At 45.3% G+C, this 17,610-nt stretch overlaps 1 protein-coding gene across 4 annotated transcripts in view; it reads left to right on the forward strand.

The window, feature by feature from the left end:
- The window catches only part of LOC147272765 (receptor tyrosine-protein kinase erbB-4-like), a 202,702-nt gene that overhangs the window by 3,580 nt on the left and 181,512 nt on the right, over positions 1 to 17,610 (forward strand). Inside the window, exon 1 of one of the 4 annotated variants that reach the window (XM_086200950.1) lies at positions 803 to 1,152. The exons of the other annotated variants lie outside the window; for them this stretch is intronic. Within the exon in view, the coding sequence (XP_086057076.1) occupies positions 1,089 to 1,152 (64 nt within the window). The 5' untranslated portion in view covers positions 803 to 1,088. Of the gene's footprint in view, positions 1 to 802; positions 1,153 to 17,610 lie in introns of those variants that run through there. 4 annotated transcript variants of the gene reach the window in all.

A 17,610-nucleotide genomic window follows, 5' to 3' on the forward strand; every position in this document is an offset into this window, starting at 1 on the left:
ACATCAACATATAAAGCAATCATGATATTTCCTCGCACCAGAACGGTGAGGGGTTTATTGTAATCCTGCAGACAAAGACACCAACAGGTGGCAGGTTGAAGGAAAAGAAGCTGATTTAAAGCAATTCCCCGTAAAATCCCCTAGAGGGCGGCAGAGGACACTGAATGTCGCGGTTCTGTGCGTGCGAGACCTGGTCCGGGTCCCTCGGAGGGCTCTCAGGCTGGCTCCACCGTGGGGTCCTCCAGTAATACACCTCACACAGTTCACAAATTAGTGAATCATAAATTGCCAGCGAGCTCTTTTTTTCTGATGACCCTGACTCTGCTGGTCTCATCCTGGACTCATTCCGGTCCCTCCAGCCCTCTTAGACGGGCGCCATCAAAGTTTATAAGCTGTGTCTGTGAATGAGGGGGGATATTTGCTGAGGCTGCTCGGGGAACTTTCCAGACGGCTGAGTAATTTGTCTGGAGAGCTTCTAAATTCTTTGGGGAAGCAGCAGAATGATGACGTCGTGATCGCTTTATTTGGGTCCTTGTTCCACTCAGCGGGAGGCCAAAAGAAACTCCGGGCCCTGACAGGTGTGATGACACCGGTAATGACACCTAATAACCAATCAGGAGAGGTGATAAGTGAGTTGGGCGGATCCCCCCCCCCCCCCCAAAAAGAAAAAAAAGACAAAACGCTGCTAATCTGTCTGATGGGCGTTCTAATAGGCTGCGGGAGACGTCAATCACATCCGGGAGGCGTGTTCAAAACGCAGCACACGCGCCACCCTCCCTCACCCTCCCCTCCCACCCTCAGCCACCGGCACTATGGCAGTGTGCGGAGTAAATGGCTCAGTGTGTCCGCGGTGGAAACCGATCTAACCACTGGTGTGGGAACCGGTAAACAAACACGGCGAAGCGGCGCGTCACAGCGCTGCGGGTGCGCAACGGACCGGTGCCAGTCATCCAAGACCAGAGGACGCTTGGTTTTTTTGTTTTTAAATTTTCCTGTGTCTGAAGTCGAGGATATCTTAATTGGACATGTGAGTTACCGGAGTTAACAAGACAAGCAAACCCCCCACCCCGCTTTTGTTTTTCTCAAAGATGAAGTTCTCCGTTTGCGTCCTCGTCACTCTGGCGGTGATCCGCTTGAGTGCAGCGCAGTCAGGTGAGTGTGGATGCGCCTCTGTGTGGCGCACACGGGTGGGGTGGTGGGGTTTCCAGGTCGGGTCAGCCAGACTTTGAAAGAAGCCACATCTCCAGTCTGGTTTTTGGTAGAAAGTAATGACGCATTTCGCGGCTGTTAGTGCGCTAAATGGCAACTCCACTCCTCCTCCTCCTCTGCGCGCCGGCGCTAAAAAACTTCATCTCCACACACACCGATGCTGGTTCAGAAGCATCGCACCTGCAGCAGTGGATCAGCTGCTCCAGAGAGCGCCCCCTCCCCTTTAAGTTCATGATGGAGATATTCAAGCAAACACTCACAGCCAGGAATTACGCATTGGTTTAGATTCCTCACCATCTTTGAATAATTTAGATGTAGCCTGGCTGTGGGGGGTGGGAGGGGAGGGGAAAGGGGGGAGGAGGAGGAGGAAGGGGGGGTCTTGCTTTCATCACTGGGACCCCTGTTGTGTCAATCCCTGGACAAAAATCTCCTTAATGCTCCTGCAATATGCCCATAAATCCCTGTAATGTGTTATTGGCTTCCCACTAGTCAATTTATACTGCAGTGCTTAATGATATTTTATAGCTTTAATTTTCCTTTGGTGCCACTATGGGAAGCTCCTCTCCTCTGTTGAGGTTTGGACACTTGCTTGTCATTTTTGCTTGTTTGTTTCTTGTCGTTTGAGTCAGAATAATTAGTTCTTGTCTTGAGCGTGAGGTCTGGTAAGAAGCCACGTTTGACGGGTGAACTTCTCCCTGGTCGCACACGTAGGAGGTGTCAAGTCCCTCCTCTCTGGACAGGTTCAGTTGTGGCTTCATCTCTGGGGGTTTGAGGTTCTCACTCAGGCAGAGCTGGAGACACACAGTCTCTCTAACACACACACACACACACACACACACTCCCCTGCTGGCTCTGCTGTGGATCAGATGGAAGGCGCTGAATGCTGCCTATTAAACAGGAGTGGATGGATGCATGCATGGACGGCTGACAGGCTGCATGAATGGGGAGAAAAGTGGCACCCCTCACTGGTTTATTTATTCTCCTCTGTGCACCCATCCAAGATATTTGTGATGCAAATTCTGTCCAGGAATCTGAGCTATGCCCCTTGGGAAGTTCATTGTGTGTGTGGAGGGTGTTGGTGGGTGTATGCTGAGTAGATATTTGCGTGTCTCTGTCCCGAACACCATCTTATCAAGCCGAAGCAGGTTGGAGATGTTTGTTTCAGTGGAACTGTGTGTGTGTGTGTGTGTGTGTGTGTGTGTGTGTGTGTGACATACTCTACATGTGTGCCAAGTATGGAGGCGTTCACACAGTGAGCAAGTTGATTGTTTTTAGGCTTCCACTCTGGCGACAGCTGAGCTGCGAGCTCGGGACTGTCCGTCCTCTTCCTCAGGAGCACCTCCAGTGGGTTGCTTCATATCTGCCACAAACTCATCTTGCACAGACAGCTGTCCAAGACTCAATCTCCATGACTCTGTCTCATTTCACGCCAATAACTGGCTCCTGGTGAGGAGGCCCCTCGATGTCGAGTGGACTTCCTGTTTGTGGTCCCGATGAAGATCTGTGTCACTGATTTCCGCTTTGATAAAGACAATCGGAAGGATTTTTCTCTATTGTTCTATTCGTATGTTCTTTTCCTCAGTCCTCACCTGAGTGGAGGTTCACGCTCTAACACTCGTTAAATCTCCTGAGAACCTTCAATAGACTCTGGACTGACGTGAACAAGCAGTCTATGGAGTGTGAGGTCTCCATAATCCTAATTTTGATTTGAAATTCACAGAAAAGTTACAAAAATCTTCTTCAGCCAATTAAAACCTTTTGCTAATTCCAGCAGTTCCCTTTTTACAATGTGAAAAATATAAATATCTCAGGTTGAAAACGCTGGTTTTCTTAGCTAAATTTTCTTCGCGTGACCGTTGAAAGCTAAAAGTAAAAGTAGTAGCCATAGCATGCATGATTTTGTCTGCGTGTATTGTGGTGCCGTGTATCAAGAGTATCAGTACAGCTTCATGAGAGAAAATGCCAGGATGTGTTGCTGTGTGGGTTTTATTGTGCAGCCCTCCAACATTCACATCAATGTCCTGCTCAAAATGAAATGTAAATCATCTTAGAAGGAATACAACTCGTTACCTCTTTAATATGTTGTTTACTGAATAATTAGTTTTTTATTTTGAACGTCAGTTTGGACCTGACTGCTCGATTCGCTGTGCGGAATATTTGAGTCCGTTTTTTCCTCTGCAGGTCTGGGGTGCTGTAATTCACGCCGAAATGTCACGTCCAAGATTACATCATTGAAACTTTGATATTTAGCTCAAAAAAAAAGAAAAGAAAAGAAAGAAAAACACCTTTTTTTTTCTCTTTCAGCACGTCGCTATGATTGCTTCATCTAAATGACTCAAACATTTGAATCAGTCCAGCTCTCCAGTGACAAATGCGGGCATTTGCAGCACACGTGTGTGTTTGGGTGACATTTGAAGACGTGCTCTCCTGTGAAATGGCCTGAGGGTGGAGGAGGACGAGGGAGAGGGAGAGGGGGAGGAGGGAGGGTGGGGAGGGTGGGGTGGGTGGTGGAATGCCAGTATCAAATTACTGGGCGTTTGTCAGCTGGCACGCGGCGCTGGCCCCGGCTTTGTAAAAAAGACTGGTGGAAATGAGAATTTATCACAAGCTAATTAGGCTTTTTTTTTTTTTTGATAGCATCAGTCTAGACCGCGAGGCCTTTATTTGACAGCATGAGAGATGGGGAGGAGGGGGGAGGGTGGGGGGGGATGAAGGAATTCAATCTTGTTCTAAATGAGTCAACATTGCTATCATAACTTGATATCTCGGAGGCTTAACCCGCGCCAGGCATGGGCTGGATGTTAGCCAAATATGCTGCGGAGCTGCTTCCATGTGTCGTACTGCGAAAGAGACAAAGATAAAAGATGCGTCTTCACCCAAAAGAATAATAATTGGCGTTCAGCGAGGGTGACATTGAGGTGTGGGCTGTTATTTGCTTCCTCTGTCAGAGCCGGACGGTCTCAGCGGGCAGTAAGGGAAGCCTGACAAATGACTATGTGACGTGTGGGGTGATGGAACGCTTTTCCAAGGCCTGAGACAGCGGTGCACTGGCTCTCATGGTCCTCGCCGTGTGAATCAGCGCTGATTATAATCTACACGGGCCCAACAAAGACTATGCTGTTCTCTCTCCGAAACAGAAGAAGGTGTCTCCTACGTTCGGCTTCCCAGGCCAAAGCGATCTAGCGAGGCTTGTTTGCTTGACATTTTGTTTCCCCGCCGGTCGTACAGAGACACTTCTGTTCTTCCAGCTTGCGAACCACACAAATATTTACATGCGGAATCACAACTGCACAGCATGGGGAGGAAAACATCCCAGACACTCTAATGAGCTGGGTGCAAAATAGCGGCTCTATGTGTCCTCCTTCTATGTGTGCTGGACAGACTTCTGAACTCCTTCAAACGATGAGCGCGGTTGGCTTTGGTTGGGCTCAGGCGTCCGCTGCCAGCTCCTAGTGTGAGTTAGATTGGCCAGTCAGAGGCTGGAAGCCTGGCACAGATGTCCCCTTTCAGGACTCAGCTCTCCCACACACACACACACACACACACACACACAGAAAACACAACACTTGGATTGACTGTAAACACACTCAAATCTACACATTCCGTTTTCATTTCATTTTGCATGGTTACACACTCAAAATCAAGTGCTTTCCTGTTTGCTTTAAAGTCATGAATCCACTTTTAGTGTCCACACACACACACACACAGTAGGAATGGAGGCATGGCAAGGAGGAAAAGAAAAGACAGGAAAGACAGGAATCTTTTCTCTCTCTCCTGTTTCTTCTAGACCACTGGAGGGTTTGTTCGGCCCGCCACTTGTAATTCCACTCAGAGACAAATGCCTCCATCCTGCGTCTGAGGGGCTTCCGACCCTAACACACACACACACACACACACACAGAGGATGAGAATTGCAAAAACACACACATAAACCCTGGCTAGCAGTGCAGGTTGGCTCACTCATACTACCTCAGAGTCTCTTCTATTTCTTTGACTATATTTTATTATTTTGCTGCCTCTTTCTTTCTCACACCTTTGTCATCTCTTTTCTCCCACTCAGACACACACACACACACACACACACACACACACACACGTACGTTCCATCCATTAACATCTCTTATTGTGTTTCCCTTTCGCAGCATCTGCTTTCCTTTCCCCCTTTTAACACCTTTTTATTATCTCCTTTACTCTTCTTTCTCCATTTCCTTTCCTTCTTCCTTTCTTTCTGACACATAACCCCTCCCTCTCTCACGCACACACAACTAATGAAAAGCAGCAGGAGGAGGTGTGTGTGTGTGTGTGTGTGTGTGTGTGTGCGTGTGTGCGTGCGCGTGCACATGTGTGTGGGGCTGCTGCTGAGCACACAGGGAGAAAAGGAAAACTCATTTTCCTCTCCTAATTACAACACAGTTTGTTTGATGTGCAACATGCAGACTTCAATTTACATAGATACTTGCACACGTGTGTGTGTGTGCCCTTCTTGGTAGATTCTTGGCAGGAGATGGCAAAGTGCTCTTAAATAAAAGCAAGAAACCTGGACTGGTTTGATATTCTCACAAATGTCTTTGGTGACGGTTTATCTTTTTGTCTGGAATTCCGCCGGTTCATCTGTAATTGCTGGCCAAGTTTATCTTCCTCTAAACCGAGGTGAGACACTTGATGATGTCATCTCGAGCGAAGAGCTCCATGTTGCTAAAGCCAGCTCTTAACATTCACTATCAATTAAACCTCCATTAACCCTCTGAACCTCGTTTTCTTGCTCATGTAAATTTTTACTGGCCATAATAGAACGTCTCACACCTCCTTATGGAAATGTCATCTCCTCCTCCCCTCCTGCTGTCCTTCCTTCGTTTCCTGCTCCACAGGTTCCGTCCTGTCCTCTCCTCTTCCTTCTTTCACTCGATACCTGAGTCATCGGCTCTCTCTTTCTGTGTTTTCACTCAGTATGCTTGCATAATGGTAGGAAAAGTTGATTTATGGTGTTAATCTGATTTTAAACTGGGTTTAAAATGTAGTTTTTTCTTTTTTTTTTTTTTTTGGAAGTCGGACTAACAGATGACAGTTGGGAATTGATGACCTGGAAGTCTGAGGAAGAAAACTGCATGTAAACTGCACAAACAACTCTGGTGCACTTTTTTTTTTTTTTTTTTTTTTAAGGAGTTTCAGCAAAAAGTACAGCCTTGTTGAACCGAGCGTTGGACGACTCTAAAGTTACAGTCGACTCTTGAGAAACTGAGCCCCAGACACCATCACTCCCTCTGCTGCTGACATTCAACGGTGAGAATCAGCACTGTTGATAGTTCGGATGCTAACATTAGCACAAGTTACAGCAACTCTCCAGGACATCAGTGCTTTATCCGATGTGTAAGAAAGTATATTAAAGTGTGTGTGTGTGTGTATATATGTTTGCAGCCACGTTGGCTTTCTATTCGTGGGGATGTACTCAGGCACAGGGCCAAAACAGGAAGTGGGCCAGCGTTCAGCTTCGTTTGATTGGCAGCTCCTCTTTGCTGGATGGAGTGCCATCGACGATGTCTTTCAAAACAAGTCTGGCCTTTTTTTCTCCTCTGCCTTCTTTCACTGACTTCTTCTTGCTTTTCTATTAGAGCTCTCAGCGTGGCACAATAGAAAACATTAGAATCACAATGGATTTTTTTTTTTTCCTGTCCTCGTAACCTTGACAAAGCTCGGCATTTTAATGAAAGCCTGTGAAAGGAGAAATGATCACTGGTCTCTAAACCCTCATCTGTGCGCGTGTCGATCCGCCAATTCAAGCATGACCTGTAGATTTGCGTACTTACCTCTGTCGTAATCTCTTTCACACGCACACACACACACACACACACACACACATTTGCATCTTACTTTTAGATGTTTCTCATTAGTTTACCCCGTGCGTGTGTGTATGTATTTGTGAGTGTGTAGCAAAGCCTGCCTGGTGTATTGTGTGCGAGCTAATCCCTGTTAAGATATTCAAGGCAGCTAATCTGTTTAATTACACTACAAATTAAGGATATTTACTGTTCCAAGACTTTTATTCGACTTAATCAGGGTCTTAATCTGTCTGGCACTCTGCGAGAGAGCATGTGTGTTATTTTGCGTGGGGATAAGTGTGTGTTTGCTACTCTGTATGCGTGCGCGTCTTCATGTCCTGTCAGACAATTCCTGCCATGGTCTGTCAAGTGTCTCTCTGCCACACTGATATTGAAAAGACAACAAGAGATTATTGTATCTTTGTGGTCATCATGCTGACAAAGAAAGATGAGATTCAGAAGAGCCAAAATCACGTCACTGAGACGTCGCTGCCGCTCTTCAAGGACGTAGTCACAGAAGCATGTTTATCCGGTTGCTTCTTCTCTGTTTAGGCAAGCAAACATCCTTTTGTTTATTTAATTGCAGACGGGAACTGTTCCAGAATTGGGATTATTCGAGAAAATGCAGGCGGTTCTCAGTATTCTCGTTGCTCCTCCCCGCTCTCTGCCAATCTGGGTTAAATGAGGTTAGACTAACACTTGTTTCCTCTGTTCCAGAGTGAGGACCACAGGTATCGTCCTTCCTTTGTCTCATTGCAAGTCACTGTTTCTTATCCCACCTGGATACAAACATGTCAGCGGTCCACAGGTCAAACGCTTTCTTGTTGCTCTGGGCCTTGAAGTGTCCCAAGCATCAGTAAGGTCTTAAACATGCTGGTGGAGCTGAAACGCAGCAAACTGGTCAGAGGTGTTCAGGGATTGCAAAATCATCATAAAAGTTCCCTCATGACTCTTTTCGTTGATGTAACTTTGTTCAGAGAGAACTGCAGAATGTCCAGCAGATCCAGGATCTGTGTGGGTGGCAATCTGCCTCGACCATTCAGGGTGAAAGAGAGTGAGAGAGACAGAGAAGGATGGAAAATCCAAGGTGGGGCTTGTTTGGGGATAGAATGCTGTCCCTGGTTCCAAACTTAGACCCTGTTTCCTGCAGTCAGAGCAAAGGTAGCGCCTCCGAAGCCTACTGGTGGGTGAAAAGGGAGCTGTCGGTGCCACAGTGTCACAATATTGTGTGTAGCTGATGGTCAAATGGAGGCTTTTAGGATGAGTTGCATCCAAGAGAGGACCCTGGATTTAAGGAGGAACTGTTGGTTCCCTACTGCCTGCCCCTGGCCCACATTTGCTGTAGATCATGAACGTTTGGATAGAAATAAAGGTGGAAGACAGATGCAGAGTGAAAACGTGTCTGTGTGTGTATTCTCAAAGCATGCGCATGCTAGCTAGCTGATATGGTTGGAGTCAAGCTACTGTACAAGTTAGAGGTTGTGTATGTGGACGGGGCACGTTGTCCTTTTTTAAAACGGCCTCTCCTGTGATTGTGACCTGTAATAAATGAGCGGGTACAGGAAAGTGGCAGCCATGACAGCTGACTAGGGAGGGAGGGAATAGAGAGAGCGAGAGGGAGATAGAAAAGGTGGAGGTGTGCCGGGGGAGTGAGGGAAGACAAAGCGAGACAAAGCAGAGGTAAAAGAGATGGAGAGTCTCTGAGGAGAGATATGGACGGAGCATGAGAGGATTAGGAGGGAGACAATAGCGAGCAAGAAGAGGGTGATAGCAGGGCGGTCAAACAATACCATGACCAGAGACTTTCTCTGCTGCTTCTTGTTCTTCTTATCACTCCTCTCTCCTCTTTCCTTTTTTTTGTGTTTCACTGAAGTCACCTTGCACTCTAGCAGAAATACGGCCGCCTCTTTGGCTGGTTTAAAGGTACATAAAACTCACGGAGAGGAAAACCTTGGCTAGGGTTTGCTGTATATATATGTGTGTGTGTGTGTGTGTGGGGGGGGGCGAGTCACCTTCAGCACTGTGAAAGATGGCAACAAAGAGTATAAGAATCTGTTTGTGCATGTGGATGCTTTTGTGCGTCGGTTCATTAATCTGCGTGCAGCTGAAAGTCAGAGCAGACACCTGGGTGTTCCCCTGCGCTGGGTTTTTGCCTGGAAAGCAACTGGTTCTGGCTCCTGGCAAGGTGAAAGCAAGCTGATGGCGGGTCATTTGCAAGATGGGAGACGGCATAGCAGAGAGAGAAAGCAAGCAAGCAGGAGAGGTGGTCTAATTTCATCACACAAGTGTGTGTGTGTGTGTGTGTGTGTGTGTGTGTGTGTGTGTGTGTGTGTCCAGCAGAGGTTAAGGTGGAGTGAGAGAGACAGTGTGTTGCCTCCAAGGAGTACAGCTATCACCGCTGCTGAACGTTCCAATTAATCAATCCAGGCCACACAGTCACTTGTGTGCACACGCACGTGTGTGTGTGTGTGTGTGTGTGTGTGTGTGTGTGTGTGTGTGTGAGAGAGGGAGGTCTGCTGTGGTGTCTTTGTATCAGTTGTGAGGTGGTGAAGTGTGTCCAGATTTATATTCGCATCATCATCATCACCTCCAGTCGCCGCTGATGATGCAAACAGGGTCGCATGATATCTTTTATTTTTTTCCAATGTGACCTAGAAATTATACTTGTGCTTACACACATGTGCGCTGAAGGCACATGTGTTCTACGAAACATGTTGAGCCAGAACATTCGTGGTTTATTAACAAGTATGGGATTACCAGAGAAGAAGTTTACTTCACTTTAAACCCAAACATTTTCATTTTAAATCAGGTAATATTACATGGACCTTTCTGGGAAAAAAAATCAAGTATTTTTGGATTTAATATATATTAATTTTATTATTCATATATTAATAATACATGGTTTAATTTGCACTTATGTGACTACAATATGTATAAATATTATTTCGTATTAAGTTTTTTTTTTTTTTTAATAATACATCGACTTTCATGAATCATTCAAGCATGTTTTTAATACTTTGGGAAACCTGCAGATGAAAGTTTCCATGTCGTTACGGTCTGGTTTGAAGGGAACAGTTTTCAGTACAGGTGAATATATTGATTATTTCCATAATTAATCAGCTGTTAAGTCCATGACATGAAAGAAGTTCTCTGATTTTATGGACTTTGAAGTCTTCAGAGGCCTCGCTTTGTTCATCCCAAGGTCTAAAAAACACAGCATTGCATTTGATATAAAAAGGATTTTTTTGTTGTTGTTTTTTTTGCTTTGCTCGCCCCATTGAAGCCAAAAAGCTAACGCTCTGTTCATGTGAACTCAACTGATATTGACATGTTTACATGTTGCTTTCAAACAGGTTCATTTCAAGTCCACTAAACTCCTGAGTGGGAGTGTGTTTTCCTGCAGATAAGCACTGTGAATACCATCCAGAAAGCAGACAAAGAGACATTTAGATAAATGCTGAATAGGAACACGTGCTTTCATGGTCCGGCGTGGGGACTGTTCTCCTCGCCGCCACGCTGCTGCCCTCTGAGAGCTCGTCTTCCGCTGGAAATTGAAATTCTCAAAAGCTTTTTCGCCCCCTTGAAATCCTGTTTCCGGGGCAGCGGGGCATGCAAACAGGTTTACTCACAAACCGCGTTTGTTGTGGTGTTTTTAGAGTTGAAGGAACACTTTAAATCCAGTTTGGTGAGAGAAAAGATGCAGATCGCATGTAGAGCAAAGAGGAACGTGTTTGATTTCTTGTTTTTGTGTGGATTTTTAAACGGACTGTATCGTGGGTTTTTTTGGCTGATTTTGATCCTACAGAAAAAGTTGTTGCAAGTGCCAACAAGAGCGTAAGAAAGAGATGTTAACAGTGACAGATGCACAGAAACTAAACTGACATGAACTGAAGATATGTGTTTTTTTTTCCTGATTTTCACACCGCCAGACATATTTCATTTCCCGCCATACAAGGAGTTTTCATTTCCTCTACGAGACATGATCTCGACCTGCAAGACATGTGAGACGGAATGTAGAGAATGGACTAAAAGATCTCTACAACAAGAACTTTGTGTGTGTGTGCGTGTGTGTGTGTGTGTGCGTGCGCTTGCACACCGGCTTCCTCTTAATGAAGAAGAGGCAGAGGTGCGGTTGCAGCCCCCCAGGGTGACCCAGACAAAAAGACAAGCAAGTGTTGCCTTTTCTTCCTCTCCAACCATCTGCCCCTTCGATTCGCTCATTTACTTAATGAGAGCGCTGCATCTCAAGGCTCCCAAATGGTGTTTGGGACGTATTACACCTCCGGCGTGCCTGTGCATGAAAAGTGTGTGTGTGTGTGTGTGTGTGTGGTGTGATAAGAGGGAAAACCCTAAAGGCTGACCTTGTTCTGAGCTGAAAGAGCAGGTGTTCGTAGCATCCTCTTCTGTAAACAAAATCTGGTGTCAATGTGCGGTGACCTGTATTTAGGTGTTCGGCTTTGTCTAATGCTGCGTTCAGGACAGCTCAGAAGTCGGGGAAAAAGAAGTGAGGTGTCTGAAAATTCACCTCATCTCCTCAGATTTCCATTTTTCCATCACAACAGTATTAAAGTTGCCTTAAAATCTTCGGAACTTTAAATGTCTTACAGTCAGGAAAGTTAAACTAACGTGAGCCAGCTGTCAGTCAAGTGTCCCTTTGAGAACTGAGTCGTTGGTCGATTTGCTCTAATATCTGTGACTGTTCTTGTTTAGTTTAGTTTTTTTCTTCTTCATGCAGATGATTTGAGAGGTTCCAAAGTGTGACGTGATAGCTTCTCTGCTGCTGAGAGCGAGGCGGCTTTCATGAGCAGAACTCATGTCTGCTTTGAGCATCTTTGGAGAATGTTAGTATACGTTATGTTAACAAAAGGGTTCAGTCACGAGATAAACTGGATGAAATCAGCTCCAAGTCACAGCCTTTTCTTTTTGTTTTTGGTTTTTTTTTTTTGAGAAAAGATGCACAGAAAGTAGACGGCAGCACCTTGACAACATTTACACTTATTGTACCATTTCCAGGAGGGAGCTGCAGCTCATTAAACCAAGGTGACTCACTACAAACGAGCACTTAATGGACAACAATATAGACGGTTAACTAATATACTGTAGATGGAGAAGTGCAATGAAAATCCATCCGCATTGCAGCGTTTTTTCCAAACTTTTTTAATGCAGCTGCGGCTGGTGAAGAACATCCATCATGAGTGGGACCAAGGACACTGAGTGGCTGATATCTGATATTTCCTAAAAGGCCAATGTCTTCCAGATAAAATGGCAAATCAATATATCTAAACCTTCATAGTGGCTCTGCTTTTAGATGTGTACTTGTACAAGCGTGGTAATCAACATTCTCTACAATTATTTCTGATATAAAAATCAATAGGCTTCATGATCAATGTGTGCATGAGTCAATCATCGTGGTCTTGTACACGCCGTCCGTCCACAGAATGTATTTCCCGAGCGGTAGCCGGCGTCCTGTGACAGGCATCAACTCCTGCATCTCCTCGTCTGATTTTCTTCTGACTGGCATGAAAGTGAAGAGTGGAAGGAGCTGACGCGGCGTTCTAAGTTTGCAACTGTTTGCTGTTTCTCGGCGCCGTGCTTCCAGGCTCAAAAAGCTCTTTGTTGTGTGACATCAAACATATAACCACCCCCCACCCCCCCCCACCCAACAAGTTCAACTCCTGCAACCGTATACACGCCACCGGAGACCACATAAACCCTCATTCAAGGCAAATGAAGAAAAAAAACTTGCAGGGAAACATTATGAGGGTGTTAAATTTCCACCACGCATCCCAACCATTAAACCCTGAACTTAATAAAGACCTTTTATCACCTTGGAGAGCCGCCTGGGTTTGCTTTCTTCCATGCTGATTTATATTCCTGCAAAGACAGAGACGACTCACATCACACTCTTCTATCTGGAGCGCGGCGCTATCGCCCGTTCACCTAAATCTACTTAAAGGGGTGGAGAGGTGCAAATGCCAATGAGGCTTTGTGTAGGAGAGACGCTGATGCGAGGAGCCATTTTTATCAGAGGGAGGGTAGCGGTAATCGGCTATCTGAGGGAGGGAGGTGGCGGCTTGTTATCTAGACAGCTCCGGAGAGTCACAGAGAACAATGGCAAACAAAGCAGCCACGTAAAAAGTAGAAGTCCGGCTCATTTTTCAACTGAGAAATGACGGTTCCTTTTCTGTTTTTTTTTTTTTTTTTGACACGTTGTTTTCTCTCAGTGAGTCAGACGCGCGTCGATGAAATTAAAGTTCTTTTTCTCCAGTAATTAGACTTGTTGTTGTTGTTTTTCTCCAAAATGGAGACAGCCTTTTAAGAGCTTTCACCGGAGCGTAGAAACGAGAAGAATCTTGCGAGCTGTTTTTTTTTTTTCTTCTTCGCTTTGCGGATTTGAATTAATTGATGTATTACTTGGACAGTTGTTTTAAGGGAAAGCCGTGAATTTCAAGTCGATGCAAGAAAATGGCTTTAAAGTCCTAGAGCCTAATAATTATTATTTTTAATCATCATTATCCCAGTGCAGACCTAGACTTAGATGCAACGGCATCAGTGGAGCCTAGCGAGGCTCGTCCGTGTCGCCCAATAACAATAATTACTGATGTAATGCTAATTCTAGCTGCAGAGTGGGATCCAAAGCAGCCAAAAAGGCAGGAAGACCTGAGCATCTTGCGTTTGAAAAAGCAACCGATGGATCACCATTTCTGGTAACGGTTGAATTTTGTGCCGCAGGACCAGTTTTTAAAGTGTCACTTTATTTATGTGATGTCTTTGCCGTTCACCTGCCCTTAATGATGTGCTTTTATTTATACAGAGATACCCTTCATTTATGGCTCCTTCATCTCAGACAAGTAAAATCAAAGGTAATATTCACATCCACACCAAGTACATAAACTAGACAGACCGCAGCTGCATTCATATCGCCGTCGAGTCTCCAGCGGCTCAACCACACTGGGAGACGATGAACGCAACACAGATATAAAACTATACTGGTGCATAAAACACTTACTGCTCGTTTGCGTGTGTGCGCCTGTATAATGAGCATCTGTGCTTTTTTTTAATCTCCAGTTATTACCTTTAACAGTGCACCTGTCTGTTCGCCGCCTCAGATAAAGAACGCAGATTTGCTTTTTTATTTATTTTCTGAATGCTTTTTAAATGCCAGCCGGCATTTGGTTCAGTGGGTAGTTAGCAAAAAAGGAGGACTGACACACAAATGCGCACACACACACACACACACACATTTACATGGCAGCAAACATTCTGTTGGGAAAATAGTGCTGCTAATTAGTGGAATTAGCCACAGATCAAAAGGTTCAATTAAAAAGCGGTGTTGTAGCACGGAGGCAGTGGGCTTCATTTGCATCACAACACATGTTTGGTGTGGACTGAGTTGACAGACTGACAGACAGACAGAGGGACACCACAATATGGCGCGCACTTAGCACAACTGCCAACACGAGCTGAAACCACCAGAGACGGAGCAGCCCTCTCAGATTCACAAAACCGCACGACATGTTCCGGGTTTTTTTTTGTGCAAGTTTTGTCGTCGTCTGACAGTGAATGGGCTTTTGCAGCGCTGCACGTGGGCAGAAACAATGTTCTGCTTCCTCTGGATGAGGCCGGGACCAAAGAAATCTTCATCAGGAGCACGAGGCAAATGCTCACTAGAATATTAAATGTGCACGGAGAGAGATTAAATGAAATCAGTGAAAGGGATGTTTGGAGTTTGCAGAAGTGAGGTCGAGTGCAGCGGCGGGTCCAAAGTTGGTGGACTGAAGGCAAACTTGTTATTCCAAATAAATATTGTTTTTTATATTTACGCAATATTTGTAGCATTTCCAAGGTTGCACCTTCACCTTTAGACCGCTTTGAAGCATGTGTTTACTGCATCGAGCCTCTTCTACTCTGATTCAAACAGCTGATGTGCCAAAGGAAAGTGCAGGGGAAGTTAAGAGGTGGAACTGTTACAAATATTTGGTGGAAAAGAGAGTGTTTTTTTTTTTCTGCATTTCCTCAGCAGTGCTCAGCGAACAGAGCTACCGTTGCTCTCTGCACAGAGCTGAGGAATAAATTAGAAATATCCCTTGAAGTTAGCTTGCGTGACGCTTCCTCTCAGGAAGTCCCTTGGTAATGGAGCAGCCAGTCGTTTAGCGAGTGTGTAGTTAAGTTGCAACGTGGAGGTGACACAACGGGAGGAGTGAGAAGTAAGTGCTGAAGGTGGTAATTGTTGGAGGAACATGAGACCAACTGGTTAATATGACTGATAAAGTGTTAAATTAAACCTTGAAGGGAAGACACGGGTCCTCCACAGTCACATGGCGTTGGGGAAACAGCGCTGGTTTGCTCCAACCCCCATATTGACCCATGAACACATCAGCAAATGAAACAAGCCCATTAATTTGCAACAAAACAAACATGTGCCCACATGCAACCGCACACAAGCTAATCAGCGGCACACGATTAATTTGCACATGGAGACACACACTTGAATTTCCATGTGGTTGTCCATACATTGTTGTCTTTTTGAATTCCAGACTTAATTAAGAGCATAATTAAGTGTGTGCTGTTATAGCTTTGCTCAGTGGGGTGTGTGGTTGTGTGTGCATGTGTGTGGACATCCCCGCTCTGCCACAGCTTGAACCAACACGGCCAATTCACAACGCCGCTAATTTACCATTTAAATACCACATGTTTGACTCCTAATTAAATAGGAACGGCAGCAGCACCCTGGCTATGTTGTTGTTGATTTCAGCCGGTGTGATCCAAATGTCAGGCTCATGCAGTGTCATTTGCTGCTTTGCTTCCATATGATGGTTTCGTTTACGAGTGCAGAGCTCGGTTTCCCCTCTGGATTGAAAAATGATCTCTTTTTCTTGTTTTATTTATGACTAAATATACTGTGGGTTTGTGCTCTGAAACCCGTGGAGTTAAAACTAGTTGGATTTGCTGTTTTTAACTGTACAAAGTACTAAAATATTGGCACCCCTGAAGCATAGCCATCAATAACGGTTAGCATAGGCTGCTGGGAAGTCACGTCAGTCTTAGCATTGGACTCAAAACTGCAAGATTGCTGCTCAGCTTGAGGCCGATCGTTTGGTACCCCTGCAATGGATCTGACCACCTCTGGGAACAAGGGCCAGGCATTTTCTCCCTCGCCTACAGACTCTGTATTTATGTCCTGCATCTCTTTATAGCGATTACATTTGTCAGCTGCCAAATGCTACCTTATGTTCATTGTTAAGTGGCGAAATTAGCATGCTCGGTGTTTGTCCTTCACCCTGGAGTTTGGGTATGAACTATGGGTTATGGATTTGTATTTGTGGATTTTATAGACAAACGATTAAACTGCTGGCAATGCTTGCAGTTGCTGCAGACTTGGCAACCCTGCCAATGCTCGGTGGACCGGACTCTTTGACCCCTGATCACTGCATGTCTACGTGGTGATGAGACTGTGTAGACGGATGCAGGTTTAAGAGCGTTTGCACCAGCATATGCTCCCACTTTTACAGTCATTATTTCCGCAATCATGTCCTATAAACAGTGGCCTCTTTAAGCATGCCTGAGCCTATTTTGTGTGTGCATTCCCATGCTGCTGGTCTGCTACAGTAGCTACATGCTGTGTTAAATGGGAGTGTCCAGCCTGCTATGGTGCCTCATTCATCAGCCTCACACAGGAGCGGACCTGGCTGCTGGGAAAACCGCCGGGGACACACACACACATTCTGAAACACACCGATGTAGCAAAGAGCTACACACACTCTAAAAGGCTAAATGCTTTGACACAGAATATAAGCGATGGGAATGTGAGCGCTCCATGTATGCATGTATGCAGGACCTCAACGTTTGACTCCAACGCCCTTCCCCTGACCTCCGTGTCCCCCTCCTCGTCCCCGCGGCATCTCCTCCACCGCTCTCCTCGCTTGCTATTTTGCAGCTGAGTTTTTCACGCCTGACTCCATCTGCTGCCTGGCTGCTACTGTTGTACCCATTCACACTGCAGCTCCTGCTTGAGCCAAGTTTGCATGCGCCAGCACTGGTACAAGTCCAGCAAATCTCCTCCGGTCTACAGGTTTTTGTTTTTGTTTTTAAATTTTTCTCCAAATTCTCTCCAGAAAAGAATTTCCCACAAAGTACAGGATCTCTCGAGAGGCGCCTCACTTCGCTCAGGGTGCTAAATGGTTTTGCAAAGCCTTTTTTTTTTTTTTTTTAAACACAGAAAAAGCCTTTAACATAAGATCTGTATTTTTTGCATCTTCAAGCATTTGTCTACTGAAAGGTTTTGATAGCGCCTGTAGAGCTGCAACTGTGTGTGTGTATGTGTGTGCCATTTCCTTTTATCCTGTCTGCTTTCTAGTGCCGTGAGTGCCTTCCTCGCTCAGGCTGAATATCCCTTTTCCTTCATTGCATTATTTAAATCAAGCATCCTGGGAGACAGGTTTTTTCCAACCACAGAAGTTAGATTATAACTAAGTAAACAGCTTTAGTGAAATCACGTGAAACTACCGTGGGAGTTTAGCGATTCAAAACACTTTTAAAAAAAACACGTTATAATTCCCTATTTGGTTAAATGAGGTTTATTATC

The sequence above is a fragment of the Aulostomus chinensis genome, chromosome 1 (genome assembly GCF_037954235.1).
Source record: "Aulostomus chinensis isolate RoL2024-O1b breed Wild chromosome 1, RoL_Achi_v1.0, whole genome shotgun sequence".
In the NCBI taxonomy this organism is placed as follows: Eukaryota; Metazoa; Chordata; class Actinopteri; order Syngnathiformes; family Aulostomidae; genus Aulostomus; species Aulostomus chinensis.